General features: G+C 38.1%; 5 protein-coding genes and 1 non-coding gene across 7 annotated transcripts; 5 read left to right on the top strand and 1 right to left on the bottom strand.

Moving 5' to 3' along the window:
- Window positions 1-253: 253 nt before the first annotated feature.
- On the bottom strand, window positions 254-2,784 carry LOC106346213 (mitogen-activated protein kinase 1). 2 transcript variants are annotated; one of them, XM_013785479.3, is made up of 3 exons: window positions 2,583-2,784; window positions 1,764-2,201; window positions 254-1,240 (listed from the first exon to the last, which is right to left on the bottom strand). In XM_013785479.3, the coding sequence occupies exons 2-3, from the start codon at window positions 2,184-2,186 to the stop codon at window positions 554-556; spliced, it is 1,110 nt and encodes a 369-aa protein (XP_013640933.1). In that variant the 5' UTR covers window positions 2,187-2,201; window positions 2,583-2,784; the 3' UTR covers window positions 254-553. The 2 variants fall into 2 exon arrangements, with proteins under 2 accessions (XP_013640933.1, XP_013640934.1); XM_013785480.3 differs by having other exon boundaries at window positions 1,764-2,198; window positions 2,583-2,768.
- Window positions 2,785-4,301: 1,517 nt separating this feature from the next.
- Window positions 4,302-5,625, top strand: LOC106346214 (LIM domain-containing protein WLIM1). The gene is made up of 5 exons (XM_013785481.3): window positions 4,302-4,551; window positions 4,675-4,771; window positions 4,841-4,884; window positions 4,981-5,070; window positions 5,167-5,625. The coding sequence occupies exons 1-5, from the start codon at window positions 4,417-4,419 to the stop codon at window positions 5,371-5,373; spliced, it is 573 nt and encodes a 190-aa protein (XP_013640935.1). The 5' UTR covers window positions 4,302-4,416; the 3' UTR covers window positions 5,374-5,625.
- Window positions 5,626-5,889: 264 nt separating this feature from the next.
- TRNAS-AGA lies at window positions 5,890-5,971 on the top strand. The gene has a single exon. It is a non-coding gene; the product is annotated as a tRNA-Ser (tRNA).
- A 2,523-nt stretch (window positions 5,972-8,494) lies between these two features.
- Window positions 8,495-12,716, top strand: LOC106346215 (NF-X1-type zinc finger protein NFXL1-like). The gene is made up of 2 exons (XM_013785482.3): window positions 8,495-8,708; window positions 9,014-12,716. Exon 2 carries the CDS (start codon window positions 9,075-9,077, stop codon window positions 12,423-12,425), a length of 3,351 nt encoding a protein of 1,116 aa, XP_013640936.1. The 5' UTR covers window positions 8,495-8,708; window positions 9,014-9,074; the 3' UTR covers window positions 12,426-12,716.
- Window positions 12,717-13,383: 667 nt separating this feature from the next.
- On the top strand, window positions 13,384-14,406 carry LOC106351167 (protein PHLOEM PROTEIN 2-LIKE A9-like). Its single transcript, XM_048782111.1, has 3 exons — window positions 13,384-13,655; window positions 13,746-13,837; window positions 13,920-14,406. Exons 1-3 carry the CDS (start codon window positions 13,593-13,595, stop codon window positions 14,329-14,331), a joined length of 567 nt encoding a protein of 188 aa, XP_048638068.1. The 5' UTR covers window positions 13,384-13,592; the 3' UTR covers window positions 14,332-14,406.
- A 2,745-nt stretch (window positions 14,407-17,151) lies between these two features.
- LOC106351168 lies at window positions 17,152-17,939 on the top strand. The gene has a single exon (XM_013790980.3). The coding sequence runs from the start codon at window positions 17,308-17,310 to the stop codon at window positions 17,818-17,820; it is 513 nt and encodes a 170-aa protein (XP_013646434.1). The 5' UTR covers window positions 17,152-17,307; the 3' UTR covers window positions 17,821-17,939.
- Window positions 17,940-18,008: the final 69 nt, after the last annotated feature.

The following is an 18,008-nucleotide window of genomic DNA, read 5'->3' as shown; positions in this document are numbered from 1 at the left end:
TCCAAAATTTAACAAACATGTCTACTTTTAAATCAACAAACTCTATATAAATTTGATTCCCGCTAGCACCACCTAAAAGAAACAAATCATGTGTTGACAAAAAGAAGAAGGAAGCAACTCGTGTGATATAGGAAGGTAACATTATTATTAGCTCGTCTGGGACTTTGAACATAGACTTATCCGTATATGTTTGTTTGGTTTCAATTCGGTAAATTAGGTAGCTGCAAAGATTGGTGTTCCAAAAAAAAGAACGTAGCTGCAAAGCCTAGTCATATTTCTTATATTTGATCAAACGAAGACTTTTGTTACACGCAAAACATCCCATTGCATCAGAGGGTTCGAAGTTCTGAAAGAAACAAACAAGCAGAGATAACAGATCACTCTATGTACATATGTTACAGTCTCACAGGCTCACTTAAAGCTTTTAGTGAAAAAAATACAGCTTCCATGGCATCCCGACTGGTTTATAGTTCCAAGTTATTCTTATTCTACAACATAATGAGAATCAGACATAACAGAAGATCTCTGTTAGTTACCAGTAGATGACTTGACCTCATAGCAGCTCAGATGTTGAAGCTTGAGGATGGTAATGAAGCATCTCATTCCACATCATCTCTCTTATCATCTCCTCTCCCAACTCTTCATCAACATCGAGATCAATAGGGACTTGAGCCGGAGGGTTTGCATTCGGATCATACAGAGGCGCCATGTAAGGATGCTGAAGCGCTTCAGTGACACTAATCCTCTTGGACGGGTCAAAAACAAGCATTTTCTGAAGAAGGTCGATGGCCAAAACATGAGCTCCCGGGTAAAGCCTAGATAAAGACATCCCAGGTGAATAAGGAAGCGATCTGATGTAACGTTTGGCTTTGGGGTTATCTATGAACTCAAGATCTTCGTCTCTTTGGCTACCAAGAATGTTGACAATGAGTTTAAGCTGGTTTAAGCATTCAGTTCCTTGGAAAATCGGTTTTCTACCGAGAAGCTCGGCGAAAATGCAACCAACGGACCAAACATCGATGGATGTTCCGTAGTTGTCACAGCAGAGGAGAAGCTCAGGTGCTCTGTACCAACGAGTCACTACATATTCGGTCATGAACTGTCCCTTGGTGTTGCTCGTTCTCGCAAGGCCGAAGTCACATATCTTCAAATCGCAGTTTGCGTTGATAAGGAGGTTACCTGGTTTCAAATCTCGGTGGAGGATGTTGGCTGAGTGTATATACTTGAGCCCTCGAAGCAACTACACAAAAGAACAAAGCAAAACTTAAGCAGAAAGCAAGACATGCACAAAGCTAGAACCTAGCCTTCTTGGTTTGGTTCTATAGGTTTAGGATCCGTCCAGATATTTAAAAATTTTGGTTTGACTTTGGTTTGTTTGTTTCAGTTTTTTTTGTTCGGCTTGGGTAATAAAGTTGAGAACCAACTAATATCCAAATAGTTTCGGATCCATTCGGTTCCAAATTAGTTTCAATTTTTTGGTTGATTTGGGCTAAGAAGTCAGAAAATTAGGTTTTCTGGATATAAATTTAGACAGTTTGGATAATTTTAAATATTTCGGATAACGTATTATGGTAGTTTTTTTAATGTATTTCGGTTTATAAATAATATTTTTTTATTATTTGATTATTTTAAAATTAAATATAGTTAATATTTATAAGTATATAAACTATATTATAGAAATTTGGGTATTCCTAGGTTTTTATTTTTCGGTTCTAGAGATAGGATCCATCCGGTAATTGATAGGATACAAACCAATCACGTACCTGGAACAAGAAGTATTGGCAGTGATCATTACTAAGCACTTGAGAAGACTTGATAATTTGGTGGAGATCAGTATCCATGAGCTCATAAACAAGATACACATCCTTGAAGCTCCTCTTATGAATTGGCATCATGACATCTTTCAAAGCAATGACATTCTCATGTCTAAGATGGCGTAGAAGCTTGAGCTCGCGAAGGGTCCTCAAAGCATCAATCCTGTTCTCATAGACATTGTGAATCTTCTTGATAGCGACTTTCTCGTTGTTGTCAGTGTTAACAGAAGAGCAGACTACACCGTATGCACCACGGCCAATGGGTTTGATTGGCATGTACTTAGTGTCGATCTCGAACAGGTTTTGCCACATGGTGAAGTAATGCTTCCCTTGGTTCCTAACACCATTAGGAGGATCAACTGGTGTCGCCATTAGTTTCTTCTCCTTCTTCATCACAATTCACCAATCAAGAAATTAAATTGATACACAGAAAAAAAATATAATTTTTTCATAACTATTCATCCAAAAACTCATAATTTTTTCATACGTGTTCATCCAAAAAATATATAATTTTTTTCATAACACTTTGATCACACGAACATCAACTAACACCTCAAGAACACAAAATTATAGATTTTTTAAAAAAAACTAAAGAATTGATTTACTTGTAATAGCACAAACTTTAGAATTTAAGCTGTATTTCAGTGAATTTCTTGCGCAAAAAGATTGTCTATCAAAAGTGAAAATGAAAAGATCAAATATTAAGCTTGACAATCTTAGTCGAATTTTTAAAGGAACTTGTGAGATCAGAATGTGAAAAATGTTTACCGGAGAAAGTAGGGATGAGGTAGAAACAGTTGGTGTACGCCGACGATCACCGATGAGGGTGAGATCTTAGGATTGGCCTGGGAGAGAAGATGGAACCGTGGAAGGAAGTGAGAGATTTGGTCAACGTTCGGACAGTTGACTCTCTACTTGCTTGTTCGTACGTTATCTTTTGGAGGAAAGTGGGTGATGCCTACATGATCTTGTCTTATTATATGGGCTTAAATTAAAGCCCAAACCAGTTAACAAAAAGATTCACATTATTATTAAATTATTTTTCTGTTAGTATTGTTCACCAAACTATGCATCATCATCTTGTCATATGTGAAACGGGCTAATATTAAATTTTTTTTTGCTAACCGAATATCCTGGCCCCACCGAAGTGGTCCAGACTAAAGACCGAAGTGAGCATGGACGTTGACAGGACGTCACCATGTGGCTCACCGTGTAACGGTCTTCGGTCTCGGATACTGCAGCCCATATATCTAATATTAAATCTTACTCTACGATTTTTTTCTCTCTAGGAAAACTCGAATTTTTAACACCAAAGGACATGTTAAATATAATGAAAGGTAACAACGTTTGAGAACTGAAAAAAATATATATCAAAATACAGTCACTCTAAGTCTAAGTCTAAATTGAAATTTTGTTACATCTAGAAGAAAATGGGAGATGATCACAGAATAAAAGATAAAATAGTCAAAAGTTTCCATTAATAAGAGAAAGTAGGCCCATGCAGGCAAAAAAGGGAAGGCCCATAAATCTAGGGGGTGGGCAAAAATCTAAAAAACTGTATGGAATGATAAAGGGTTTGTAACATTTAAGTAAACAAATAAAATAAGGTTAGTTGTTTGATTAAACAAAGATGTTAGGTATCATTATGATCACTCATTCTCTTACAACCAATTATGTCAATATTACAGCTCAGCCAAAAAGCCTTTATGGTAAAGCATGTCTCAGATATTTTTGAAACATAAACACACACACCATATATTAAAAAGTATATTTACAGATTTCCAACCAATTCACCATAAGCAATACAGCTTTTAATCATTATATAAAACCAGACAGAGATTCTTTCCAGTTGTTTGTTTCCCCTTTTTCTGGGTGCTCCTTAGCTTAACCAAGAGAGTAAAACTAATCTTTACAGCACAGGCATTTAATTTTAAACAATAGTACTAAGCATTGTATAGTGTCTTCCTTCACTATTGAGAAAACATGGTGTAAATGTTAAGCATTGTCATTTGTCAAAAGCCATTGCATGTCTACCTAAAATAGATTTGAAATCACAGAGTTAAATGTTGAAAATATCTAGGAGACAAAGTATTGACTGGTGCTTACTTCAAGTTTGGACAAAAATCATTAAAAGAGAAAAATGGCCGTTGAACTTTTCTCTCTATACCTAATAATAGTACATTTTTATTTATTCACCGTTTATCTTGATTACTGGATGGATTAGACAGAGACAAAAAAAACATGCTAGATTTGTCAGAGAAACCCACAAATATTCGAATTTGAATCAGCAAAAGTTCAAAAATTTAGACTGATAACTTTTTCTTTTGCATTTGAATTAAAAAAAAAAACACTTTCTTCCACAACTAGATTTGAATTTATTTCATCACATTTCTATTAATAAATTTTCAATTAACCAACTTTTTATAAGTGAATTTACTGTAAAAGTAAATTAAAAGAAGAGAGACATGTTCGTTTTCAATATATCTGGTCCCCATTTAGAGAAAAACGAAGCAACAATAATTGACACTCTCTTTCTCTCTATCATCTTCATCATCTCTTCTTCTTCCAACTCTTGGTCTGATCCTCTTACAAGAACACACAAATGGCGTTCGCAGGAACAACCCAAAAATGCATGGCCTGTGACAAAACCGTGTACCTCGTCGACAAGTTAACCGCTGATAACCGGGTCTACCACAAAGCTTGTTTCCGTTGTCACCATTGCAAAGGAACTCTCAAGGTTTGTATTTTTCTTGGATTCTTTTTTCTTCTTACATTCTGATAAAACCAGAGGTAGATCTAGTAGAGATCTTTCATACCGTGTGAAAGATGAATCTGACTACTTTTATTGTTGATGAAACAGCTTAGCAACTACAACTCATTTGAAGGAGTTCTCTATTGCAGACCTCATTTCGATCAAAACTTCAAGAGAACTGGAAGTCTTGAGAAAAGCTTCGAAGGTAAACAAAAACAGATCAAAATGTGAAAACTCTGGAGGGTATCTGAAAGTTTGATTCTTTTCTGTATAGGGACACCAAAGATTGGGAAACCAGATAGACCTTTGGAGGGAGAGGTAAATTTTCAGACAACTCTTTTTATCTGTTTCTTGATTTTGTGTTTTTGTGGTTCTTGAACTTTTATAACATTTGATCTTAAAAATCTCTTACAGAGACCTGCTGGGACCAAAGTGTCCAACATGTTTGGTGGAACTCGAGAAAAATGCGTTGGCTGTGACAAAACTGTCTATCCAATTGAGAAGGTAACCAACCATCCAAATAATGATAAACTTAAAAACATTAGGTTCTTTGATCATTGTTATATTGTTCAATATCTATTGACTGCTTTGTTTATGAAGGTGTCGGTGAATGGCACATTGTACCATAGGAGCTGTTTCAAGTGCACACACGGAGGCTGCACGATAAGTCCTTCGAACTACATAGCTCACGAAGGGAAGCTTTATTGCAAGCATCATCATATTCAGCTTATCAAGGAGAAAGGAAATTTGAGCCAGCTCGAAGGAGGAGGAGAAAATGCCGCTAAGGACAAAGTCGTCGCTGCTTAAACAGTTTCAATTTTGACCATCGAAGAATCACTATAGTGTCTCTCTACTTCTCGATCCATGACATATATATTGGTTTTGTTTCTTCTCAAGTATGTGTTCTTTTTGTTGTTGTTGTTGTCTTTCATCTTGTTTCTTTTGGGAACTCTCCAAGGGTGATATGTTCACTCTTTGTTGGGTTTCTTGAGATAAACAAACAAAATAGAGAAATAACGGATGTTTGCTTATGAAATAATATACATTAAGTTCATATTACAATTTTGTATAATTTAATTTTCATGAAGAGGATTCTTCGGCATAATGCAGTGACTTTTCATATGTTCATTTTCACATAATACATATATGGTTTTTGATCTTTTTGACAACATGTGTTAACCATAGTTATGCTTAAATATTTTAGGAGTTTGCGTTATTTCCGAGTTCAGGCGTCGTAAATGTAATGCTGCCCATGTTCTCAACAAATTAAAAGTCAATATATCAAGGATCCAATACTAAGTTTCCACACGTCTATAACAAAAGGTGGACGTGCCGGAGTGGTTATCGGGCATGACTAGAAATCATGTGGGCTTTGCCCGCGCAGGTTCGAATCCTGCCGTTCACGTTTTTAACATTTTTATTGTTATTATTTATACTGTTAATCTGTTAATATGAACTGTTCTATTGGCCCAGCTAAACTGAGTAACGTAACGTACTTGTATACTCATCATGTGTTTTTTCCTAATGTTAGAAATCAATTGTTGTCAACTTTAGGAATAGTTGTGCATAATTAATGGTTTGCCTATTTAATATATTTATACATATATGCCTACAATCTACATATGCATCTATGTCAATGAAGAAGTATAAACTTGTATTCTAACAATAAAATACTTTAAATGTGCAAAACATTATGCTTAATTTCAGTTTAATTGTATTGCGTTAGATCGTACAAGACAAATGATCGTATTAATATATATATGGATAAAGCAGGAGGTTATATATGTAGCCAAATGCTTCCTAATGATGTTATCATTCCAACTATATATTAATCAAAACTTAGGTGAATATATATACATCAAATACAATTTTACGAAATGTTCTTATAATATATATTAATATATATATACACACACCAATATCTCAAATGAAACACATGCAAAGAGTCTTCATACACGATGCTTAGTCCAAACAATCATGAGTTCGATCAAACTTCTAAAGCCAAAGTTCCCTTCTCATGGGAGCTAAAACCTGGAATTTCAAGAAGAAAGAACAGAAGTGGCCGTGATCTGCTACAATGTAAGCTTACGCCGCCTCCATGCCCTGATGCTGACTATAGTGAGGAAGTGTTGCATAGTCCTCTTGTTGTGTGTCCTTTCACGCCTACTAACTCGAGATCAAGTTTGTCAAGTTTTAGGAAGAAAAACGTTGACCCTTTTCTTGAAGCTTACAGGAAATGTTTAGAGAATAGTCCGATTCGCATCTCTTCTTCCATGGGAAGAAACGTTCGAGGTGATCATCAAGATTGTTACGCCAAGGACAAGAAGAAGTCTCTTATGTTATGGCTGTGGAGTAAATATTCTTGCAAATTTGGTACTGATGGCTGGAGTTCGGTCTCTCGATTCCGTAGATCCAAGAAGAGAATTGATTCCACCAAGTAAACATATTTTGATCTAGTTACTAGAAGTTTCACAAAAAAATATTATTGTTCATTAAAGACAATATTATAGTGAAATGTTAATGTGGGAACAGAACAGTACTACGTGCATGTTTAATACATCTTTTGTCTTTCAATGAAATACTATTAAGTTTCATTCAAGAATGAACCTTAGATTTAAATGGCTAAGTATGCATGCACGTTAATAGTCTTGAAACAATGTTAGACCGTTTCGTACTTTCATTATGTGAATTGTATAAACTTTTGGTATGCGACTCTTCCGCAAATACTTGTAAAACCTACAGTTTCTAGTATGACCGGATATGAACTTAGTGGCGTGCTGTCTAAGTTAAAGCTTACGAAGAGATGTTTACATAGTGTCATCACTGTTTTTGCCCGATCTTCTCTCATATCAAGATGTTCATATTACTCAGTGATCATTATAATCAAAACGAAAGAGGGATGAGTTTAACCTTATCTCCACGGAGACGGAGAAAATAATAATAATGAGATTATATATTAAGAAAAAAAAGTAACAAAGACAGGATCTTCTCATCCAAATCCATACTAAAAATAATAAAAACCAAATCCGTACTAAAATAAAAGCAGTACGCCCTCAAAGACGTGGTCTTACACTTAGGTGCGGATAGTTTTGTCCATGTTTTATCATGGCCAATTCTCTTTGAGCAATATTCAAACTGAGTTGAAGGTGTTGAAGACGACGTTGGAGGCAGCGAATTATACCAACGCACCCATAAACTGGGTCCCGGATACGTGCTTCTGCCTCGAAACATAGCGAGTCCACGCAAGCTTGCCTCTGGCTAGGATCAATCTCATTGAGAATTCTTACCACATTTTTTATGCCATACACATAACCTAAGAAAGCGTATTTCTCAGGTTTGTTAGCCGGCAAGTAGGGTGTTAGCACACACTTTTTTGTGCACTTTTGCCTCTTCTCTTTACATATCCCGCAGGATTCCATCCGTGGCTAATAGAGATAGAAAAAATAGAATATCTCTATTAGCAATCAACCAAACTTGGAAAAAAAAACTAAAACCTCTAAATCTCCAAAACCCTAAATATTCTATAGCAACCCAGTTGTATTATTGAAAAACAATTAAAATATATGGTATAAACAGTAAGTAATAAAAGTAACCAACCTGATTATACATGTTAGTATGAATAACTTTCTCTGTTCAGGAAAAGAAAGAGGTAAAGAAAGACAGACACACCTTAAGAATATGTATTATATATGGGAATTTGTGAGCCGGTTCATTCTTTTTCCATATTGTAATTTTTTTTTATATTGAGCGATTAGAGGGCAATTTTATCGGCCACAAAACTATAAGCTGATTTTTATGGATTAGACCGGTTAAGGTCGGTTAAGTCAGCAATATAAGCCCATTTAAGGCCCACTGCAACGAGTCGGTCCACGAGTGGGCGTCAAGCAGAATAGAAAAAAATAAAAATAAAAATAAAAAGAAAAAGAAAAAGCCGTGCCCGTCTCTCTCTCTCTCTCTCTCTCTCTCCTCTTTCTAAAATTCCTTTGGCTGCAGCAAAGCAAGGCGGTCTCTCACTTTCACTCTATAAATATCTTCTTCTCCATCCTCCTCATCCTTCTTTCCATTTTCGCCGTCACTCGAACACCTCTCATTGATTCCGCAGATTGTTCATTTCTTTTCCCTTCCGTAGTTTTTTTCGTCAGGTACCAATTTTTTTTCCACAATTTGTTTTGGTTGCGATTTGTTGTTTCCTTCTTCGATTCAAGCAAAGATTATGATATAAAGTAGGGAACTTTATGAGATTTTTAAGAAGGAGCAATATAGCTCAGGATCTTGATAACCCGATGTAGGGATTTAAATTTGTATTGTTGTAGATGTGTTTGATTTGTTTGTGGCATTTTGTTGAATTATTTAGGTGTAATGTGAAAGATTACTTCTTTGAGCCATCAATGTTTGGAAGTTACCAATTTCTACAATCTGAATATATATTTCTCATTTGGTTGTATAGAAGCACTTTAGTGACGACGTGTGAAGGATCTGGTTCTGTATTTGTGGAGTCAGAGAAGAACATGAGCTCTCAAGTCAGGCGAGATAGGCGTCATCAGAGTTCTCAGCAAACTTGGGTTCCTAGAGGTGCTTCTACCTCCGTGGCGGTTGTAAATGAGCCTTCACATCCTCCTGCTAATAATACAGCCGGAGTTTCAGAAAGTCTTGCCGCTGGTGCTGCATCACGCCCTGTTTATCTAGGAAGGCAGCATAACGGTTCTGTTCGTCCGTCTTATAATCAGCACCAAAGGAACAATAATGTTGCTGCTCCACCTCCACATAATCGACAGAGAAGAAACAATAATGCTCCGGGAGCAACTCTGCTTGATAATCGTCAACGAGTTGGGTCTAGGACCAGGCCTGTGTATCAGGGGAAAAGGGTAGCTAAGGAGGATAACATTGCGTTGACAGACCCGAACTTGCCTCAGCTTGTTCAAGAGATACAAGAGAAGCTGGTGAAGAGTTCTATTGAGTGTATGATTTGTTATGACAAGGTTGGGAGGGCTGCGAATATATGGTCTTGCTCCAGCTGTTACTCCATCTTCCATATGCATTGTATCAAGAAATGGGCTCGAGCACCAACTTCTATTGATTTGTTGGCTGAGAAAAACCAAGGTGATAATTGGAGGTGTCCTGGTTGCCAATCTGTGCAGTTGACGTCGTCAAGAGAGATATGCTATCGGTGCTTTTGTGGGAAGAGGAAAGATCCACCCGCTGATCCATATCTGACTCCACACTCATGCGGAGAGCCATGTGGGAAGCCGCTGGAGAAAGAGTTATTTGCAGGAGCTGAGACGACCAGTGAGGATCTTTGTCCTCATATCTGTGTGTTGCAGTGTCATCCTGGTCCATGTCCTCCTTGTAAGGCGTTTGCTCCACCTCGTAGCTGTCCTTGCGGTAAAAAGACGGTTCATACTAGATGCTCGGAGCGGAGATCACTTCTTGTTTGTGGGCAGCGTTGCGAGAAGCTTCTCAACTGTGGGCGTCATCAGTGTGAAAAGACATGTCATGTTGGCCCTTGTGATCCTTGTCAGGTACTAGTAAATGCCACATGTTTCTGCAAGAAAAAAGTGGAGACTGTTATTTGCGGAGATATGAATGTGAAGGGAGAATTGAAAGCTGAAGATGGTGTGTATTCGTGCAATTTGAACTGTGGGAAGCCACTTGGATGTGGTAATCATTTCTGTTCCGAGGTTTGCCACCCTGGACCTTGTGGCGACTGTGACTTACTGCCCGGTAGAGTTAAGACGTGCTATTGTGGGAAAACGCGTCTAGAAGAACAGACCAGGCAGAGTTGCTTGGACCCAATTCCTTCTTGCTCAAACATATGCAGTAAGCTTCTTCCTTGTGGATTACATACTTGCAACGAGGTGTGCCATTCAGGTGATTGCCCTCCTTGTTTAGTGCAAGTCAACCAGAAATGCCGGTGTGGGTCGACATCCAGGACTGTGGAATGCTACATAACAACTTCTTCAGAGACGGATAAGTTTGTGTGTTCTAAACCATGTGGGCGTAAGAAGAACTGTGGGAGACATAGATGTAGTGAGCGTTGCTGCCCTCTCTTGAACGCGAAGAAGAATGATCTATCCGGTGATTGGGACGAACACCTATGCCAATTACCTTGTGGGAAGAAGCTAAGGTGCGGGCAGCATTCCTGTGAATCTTTGTGCCATAGTGGTCATTGCCCTCCCTGCCTCGAGATGATATTCACTGATCTAACATGTGCGTGTGGAAATACTTCGATTCCTCCACCACTACCATGCGGGACGCCTGTTCCTAGCTGTCAGCTTCCGTGCTCCATTCCTCAGCCTTGTGGCCATTCTGCTACGCATGGATGCCATTTTGGAGATTGCCCTCCTTGTTCTACCCCCGTGGAAAAGAAATGCGTTGGTGGTCACGTGGTTCTCAGAAACATACCTTGTGGGCTGAAAGACATCAGATGTAACAAGATTTGTGGAAAGACGAGGCGGTGTGGTATGCATGCTTGTGCCAGAACTTGTCACCCGGAGGCATGTGACACTTACAGTGAATCTGAAGCAGGACTGCGTGTTACATGTGGACAGACTTGTAGTGCTCCTAGAAGAGATTGCAGGCATACTTGTGCAGCTCTCTGCCATCCTTCTCAGCCTTGCCCTGACTCAAGATGTGAATTTCCAGTAACAATTACATGTTCGTGTGGTCGCATAACCGCTACTGTCCCTTGCGATGCGGGAGGAGGAAGTACCAGCAATCTTAGTGTTGATTCTATCTATGAAGCCTCTGTTTTGCAGAAGCTTCCAGCTTCGCTTCAGCCTGTTGAGTCTAGTGCAAACCGAATCCCTCTCGGGCAGCGAAAGCTTTCGTGTGATGATGAGTGTGCAAAGTTGGAGCGTAAGCGGGTTCTTCAGGACGCGTTTGATATCACTCCCCCTAATCTGGACTCTTTACATTTTAGCGAGAATGCTGCTATGACAGAGATTATTTCGGACATCTATAGGCGTGATCCCAAGTGGGTACTAGCTGTTGAAGAGCGCTTTAAGTTCCTGGTGCTTGGGAAAGCCAGAGGAAGCACAAGCACCCTCAAGGTCCATGTCTTCTGCCCGATGCAAAAGGATAAACGAGACACGGTTCGACTTCTAGCTGAGAGATGGAAACTTGCGGTTAGCAATGCAGGGTGGGAGCCAAAACGATTTACAGTGGTTCACGTAACACAAAAGTCAAAAACACCAACACGGATCATTGGAGCTAGGGGTGGCGCTATCTCGCTAGGCGGGCCTCACCCACCGTCCTTTGATCCGCTGGTGGATATGGATCCAAGGCTTGTGGTTTCTTTATTGGATCTCCCGAGGGAGGCGAATATCAGCGCTTTAGTACTGAGATTTGGAGGTGAATGTGAGCTTGTTTGGCTGAATGACAAGAACGCTTTGGCCGTGTTCCACGACCATGCCCGAGCCGCCACTGCCATGAGGAGGCTGGACCATGGTTCTGTATACCATGGAGCAGTGGTCGTCCAGAACGGTCCGCAATCTCCATCACTCGGTGGTAATGCATGGGGAAAACTACCTAGCAGCTCATCCTGGGATGTACAGAAAGCAAATCCATGGAAGAAAGCAGTGATTCAGGAGAGTGATGAGAACTGGGGAGCTGAAGATTCCCCCATTGGAGGATCATCCACAGATATTCAAGCCGCTGCGTGGAGATCAGCAACCAGCAACACTCCAGTGGTTACTTCGGTTAACCGTTGGAGTGTACTGGAGCCCGAGAAGCCCAACACGTCCGCTTTGCAGCCATTGGTTCAGACAGAAGGGAGCAGCAGTTCAAAAGCTGCAGGTAAACAACCGGTGGAAGGCTCAAGCGAAGAAGTGGTGGATGATTGGGAGAAGGTATGCGAGTGAGAATATATGAGAAGTGCCTCTCATTTTCTACTTCTTTTGCTTAGTATAAAGACGTCAGGTTGCTCAGTCGTGTATGATATAATTTTAGACCGTATGCGTGTACTGTGATGAGCTTGGGTCTGTGCCTACTTGAGAGCATAGGTGATAGACAACGAGGTGCCGTTTAGTTTTGGCATCTTTGACGTTTAATTGGTTCATATATACTACAAAACTATCTGAATGTTTGAAGCTATTGTGAAACGGCATTTTTTTTTTATTGTTGTTGAAAAATTAAGGCTTTTTCCTAGACAATTATGTACCCAAGATGAAGTAATGAGTACTTTACGAGGTAATAACCAATAAGGTTATTCATACAAATCACTATCCCATTCCAACTAGTGTTCATCTTGAAATGTTAAGGTAACAAGCTGGTCATTATGTTTACAATATAAGGTGTTGTTGTTATCACTAGGAGCAACTTTCGGAAATTACTCTTTTCTTTGTCAAACTTCGCCCACTACCCAAAAAGGTGATCTAGAATAGAATCTAGAATCTAGAAAACCATTGACCAAAACAGGAATCCTAAAACAAAAAAGCTCAACTAAGTCCACAAGCTTAGTGATATTCTGATTTCAAGCTGTTTGCAAGTTGAAGCCAAAACACCCACCACCACCATCTTCATCGTCATTGTCAACTTCTCGCTCAACCAGCCAATAGACGTTCCCTGTTATGTAAATTTCCAAATGTGACTCCGAACTCACATCCGATACTACACAAGCGACGACAGCATCTAACATTCTAACCTGTTAAAATTCTCAACTTTATATGACTAATAAGCATTTAGTAAAATATGTGATCCGTTTGATACTCATATAAAAAAAAGTTCAGATAGAACAAAGAAGAGCCGCACACTGAGAATATTTGCTTTTTACCTTATTCGGTCCAATAGAGTTTATGCCTTTTACATGGCTGTTATGTTCATTCATATATGCTAAGTTTACAAAAAAAAAGTAACGCACTTCTTCAGAAGAAACATTTGGGACCAACTTAATATGTTCCTCTTCTGTCACAATCTTTTTCCCCACAAGAATTCAGTACAGTAAACAAAAAAAAAACAAATCTCTATATAAAGCACACTGAAGAGAAGTGTACTTGCATAAACAAAACAAGAAGAAAGTAAAAAAGAAAATGTCTGCCCAAAAAGCTTTCAAGAGTTCTCATTTCGAGGCAGAATCCAACATGGAACAAGATGTAATATGTCTAAACTTTTTTTATTTTATTTTTCAGTAGCTATATTTGCATTTGTTGTAGCGTATAAACCAATCAAACTTGTTTACATAGATCGTTAGAAAAGCATGGGTTTTCAAGCCAAGTGGTCTTAACTTCGTATGGGGTGGTGACTCTCGGTACTGGGTCATCCCTAAAGAGGACAGGTACCCTACATTCTTCATCTTTACTTTCTTATAACCAGTTAGGTTCTAAACAAACCGATTTTTTGTCTTTGTTGTTTTCAAGGACGCCTGCTGAACTAAAGATGGTGAGTTGGTTAGAAGTAACCGGTTCGTTTGACAAGGTCGAGCCAGGCAAAACGTACCGACTCGGTTTCAAAATCTCCTTCACAGGTGATGCAACCGGATGGGACAAGGCTCCGGTTTTCATGTCCGCCAAAGTTGGGAAGAAAGGGAAGACAATCTGGAAGAGGATCAAATCTATTAACACCAACTTCGAGAAGCTTAAAAGCGGGACAACACCGGTTACCATACCAGATGAGACTGACGGAAGATTCGAGATCTTCGTCAGTCCCACGGAACCAATAACACAAGACACCAAGCTTCAGTTTGGTTTGTATGAAGTGTGGACTGGAAAATGGAAGTCAGGTCTGTTGATCTATGACGCTTCTGTTCAAGAAGTGAACCAGAAATTATGAAAATGTCACAAGAACCTTATCAAAATTTATAATATATAATATATGTTTCCATCAATAAGAATCAGTTTGTGCACATTCACAACAATCTCTAACACTATAACCTTAGTGTAACCTAACTAATAGACTTAAAAATGATGGCTAAACCCCAATGGGGAGAACTCCGAACATAACCGCTTATGATGTGCAAGTACAACGCGAGGCATAGGGGTGAAGTCAGAAGATTTTTGGCATAGGAGGTAATCGAACTTGAGTTAGCGTGGGTGCACAACTTGTTTTTTACCATTTTACCTGTCAAATTCTACTTGTTTTAAGCTTAAAATTTTAAATTTTATTATTTCTATGGGTGCACATGCACCCTCTACTCATAACCTGCCTTCGCCCCGCATAGCATAGCGTGACTATAACTGAAGATTTAGCACCAACATATCTTACTACTTGACGTCCTCTCTCTGTAACCTCTTCTTGAATAACTTCAAAGCTTTTTCTAAACCCTTGTAGCGTCTTCAACATTATAAATCCTGATGTTTAGGATTAGTCAAGCCTTGGAAGATCTGATCATAAGCGTTGATGTCCATGGTCTTATCGAGGTACACAGAGACTGCAGTGCTGGTGAATCTCTGGATGCAATCAGCTAAAACCTCTCTACACTTCTCATCGCAAAGCAAGCTCACCCAATCACACTCCACACCATTCTCGTTAGAGTAAAGTCCAAGAACGAGATTCTTGGCAAAGCTACCAACAACAACTGATATGAAACCAGATCCTAAGGCCTTATCGATCACTCTATCAACAACACTTGGTCCCGAATCATCATCGCTATTGTATCCACGAGAGACACCGATCGTTATAGCCTGAGAGACGTTACAGAGCGAGTCCGTGATCATTGGATAACTCTATAAATTAATAAACTAAACCATTGTTTCGGTTCGGTTCGGTTCGGTTTAGATAATGTGAGTTTCGTAATTGTGGGTGGAGCTAGGTGGCAGCAGTTGATTCTTCATTAAGGTCCATTAATTGTGGGCTTTGTCGAGAAGGAAGTTTAGTTTTCATAGGCCTGCGCCTGCACTCTCATACAAAAGAACCAATGATCATTAACTTTTCTGACTTATATATCATGAGGAAAAGATTTAGTCAGAAAATATTATGAGGAAATGAATTTGATATTCTTTGACAACTTCAAGTTGAATCTTTAATATATGTGTACCATATCTATTTTTTTTAACATGAAACGTAAGTGAATGTTCTTTTTTTTTCCTTTTTTGAAAGTTAAGTGAATGTTAATGAAAACATAAAATATAACTTTTCTCAACAAAAAAAAAAAAACAGAAAATATAATAGCAGCGTAAAACTAAAATATCTTTTTGACAGAAGTTTAGTTTCCATTGGAAATTTTAGTAAGGGAAGAGTAAGACTAATATAAAATGATGAATCTTATACCAATTTTTTCTTATTAAAGTATATATGTAACTATACGGAACCCATCCCTTTTAAAAATATGTTTCTTTGACGTAATGAGTATACACATGATGTAGTTACCAGAAAAGATGTAAATTATTATACTGCAGTTCAAGTCAATATGACAATATTACATGTGTTGTCAAAAGAAATCTTGTTAACTACCGACTTGATTAAATCAAAAAGGATATGCAACACAGGGTTTATGTTTGAATAATTTAGTTGTGTTCTAGAAGCAATGTTAGTTTTGACGTCGGACATGTCTCCACATGTTTGTTCTTATCTAATTTACATTTTTTCTAATAAGATGTGCCCATATACCTGCCAAAAAGAAAAGTCCAAACCTATCAATGTTTCTTTGCCACGCTTCCCATAATTTGTGTCCGCCCCACGTTTCCAATTTTTATAAGATTACGACTATAGTTTTTCTTTTTTGTAAACTGCTTTCGGATTACTACTATAGTTGCTAATAGATAAATTACTTTTAGTTCATCAAATATAGACCCGGTTACAAGTTTCATCGTAGTGGAAACACAAGGGTTTTCAAGTTGGCTTTTTAAACTGTTTATGGTCCAAAGTTTTTTTTCCCACATACCTTAGCAAGTGAGGTTAGGAAAATGTACAAAAGTAATAATCATTGACTCCTATTAAAATCTAAAAGTGAAATCGATTTTGGTAACGTTTATAAGTCTAAGGAAACTTCTAAGAACATAAATCGACAATCTAGTCTTCACTAGTTATTAATACTTTATTCTATCTTTTCTATAAATTGAATTAAAAAAATAAACAAGTATGTCGATAAATAGATAAATCTATTTTTCTACGACTTGAAGAAAAATACACAACATTGACTAACCCGTACATTCAGGCTTTGACGTTCGTATTTTCTTGACATTTAAATTTGAACAAAGAAAAACGCGAAAATAAACGAAGATAATTGAAGGCGGCGTTATTACTCCATGTCATAAGACTTATCCAATATTAGGTATTAGTAGTCCACATATAATTTACCTTTTTAATACGACATCTAGTTTAATTTCAATTCACGTCAGTATAATATATTTATCACACTAATTGCTATCTGTAATTCACATGCTACAACTATATTACGTCAGTATAATATATTTATCACTAATTGTTATCTGTAATTCACATGCTACAAACTACATGTTGAAATTTATATAGTGAAAATTGAGAAGTACGCACTATATTTCAATATGTATATCAACAAAAACATGTTAATGATTACTGTCAATGGGACCTTGTGATTGCTCTCTTCCACACTCTTTTCACAATTATTTTCCACGAACCCTACTATTAACAAAATCCTTAAAAAGTCACGTTTGATTCTCTCAATTATTTCTTCTTTAACATATCTCTTTAAAAACTATCATTATAAAAATCAAATCGCCATTTAAAAACCCTTAAAACCACATCACACTCCAAAAACCAAACCCATCATTTCAAACACACCAAACAAACAAACAAACAAAAACTCAAAACCATTCTCCAAAGCAGAACATGAGCAACGGAGGACAAAGCCACAACAAGTTCTTGAGAATCATCTCAACACCTTTCCGAGCTTTAGGCAAGGCTTACGTGAGAAGCATCACTGGTTGTGCCTCTCGGACTCAGTATCCATCCTCATCCGTCTCCACTGCTTTTCCAAGAAGCAAGAGCTCTTCCTCCGCCGCCTTCTCCTCCTCCGCATCTACACGTAGAACAACTGATTTTGGGATTGGCGATGATTACAGCGAGCTAGTGAGAGCTGCGTCGGTTAGGAGTTTTGGGCACAAGAACGAGATAGACATGTTTATACAAGAGAAGGTGAAACAAGAGAAGCTGCAACTGGAGATGCAGAAGAAGATGAAGTATGGAGGGCTGCCGAAGAGCTCGAGCGTAGGGATGGCGAAGATAGATGAAGATGAAGAAGGAGAGGAAGGATCTGTGAATCCAAAGACGACTAAGAAAGTCTCTGAGCTTTTGTATCCTCGTAGCAAATCATATGCTGTTACTGGTAGCCCTAAGTTTTAGTTTTAGCTTTTGTTTCTCCTTTTTTTTTTCTTAAAGTAATTTGTGGATTGATTTTTGATATTTTTATAGCTTTGATTTTTTTCTGCAACAAAGAAATAATGATAGAAGTCGATAATCTACTCTCTCTTCGGAGCCAAGTTTGGTTGATTTTAATGTTCAAAAAAAAAAATTTTTGGTTGATTTTGGAA

This window comes from Brassica napus, chromosome A6, assembly GCF_020379485.1.
Source record: "Brassica napus cultivar Da-Ae chromosome A6, Da-Ae, whole genome shotgun sequence".
Classification (NCBI taxonomy): Eukaryota; Viridiplantae; Streptophyta; class Magnoliopsida; order Brassicales; family Brassicaceae; genus Brassica; species Brassica napus.
The sequence above is the reverse complement of the archived record's forward strand: the minus strand, read 5'-3'. Positions and strand labels throughout refer to the sequence as shown.

Excerpts from the sequence above, each read along its gene's own strand:
- LOC106346215 (XM_013785482.3), top strand. The coding sequence starts at position 9,075 with ATGAGCTCTCAAGTCAGGCGAGATAGGCGTCATCAGAGTTCTCAGCAA.
- LOC106351168 (XM_013790980.3), top strand. The coding sequence starts at position 17,308 with ATGAGCAACGGAGGACAAAGCCACAACAAGTTCTTGAGAATCATCTCA.
- LOC106346213 (XM_013785479.3), bottom strand. The coding sequence starts at position 2,186 with ATGGCGACACCAGTTGATCCTCCTAATGGTGTTAGGAACCAAGGGAAG. Across the intron at positions 1,241-1,763 it reads GCCAATACTTCTTGTTCCAG|TTGCTTCGAGGGCTCAAGTA; the intron begins GTACGTGATTGG and ends TCTTTTGTGTAG.
- LOC106351167 (XM_048782111.1), top strand. The coding sequence starts at position 13,593 with ATGTCTGCCCAAAAAGCTTTCAAGAGTTCTCATTTCGAGGCAGAATCC. Across the intron at positions 13,656-13,745 it reads AATCCAACATGGAACAAGAT|ATCGTTAGAAAAGCATGGGT; the intron begins GTAATATGTCTA and ends TTGTTTACATAG. Across the intron at positions 13,838-13,919 it reads GTCATCCCTAAAGAGGACAG|GACGCCTGCTGAACTAAAGA; the intron begins GTACCCTACATT and ends GTTGTTTTCAAG.
- LOC106346214 (XM_013785481.3), top strand. The coding sequence starts at position 4,417 with ATGGCGTTCGCAGGAACAACCCAAAAATGCATGGCCTGTGACAAAACC. Across the intron at positions 4,772-4,840 it reads TCTTGAGAAAAGCTTCGAAG|GGACACCAAAGATTGGGAAA; the intron begins GTAAACAAAAAC and ends TTTTCTGTATAG. Across the intron at positions 5,071-5,166 it reads CTGTCTATCCAATTGAGAAG|GTGTCGGTGAATGGCACATT; the intron begins GTAACCAACCAT and ends TTGTTTATGAAG.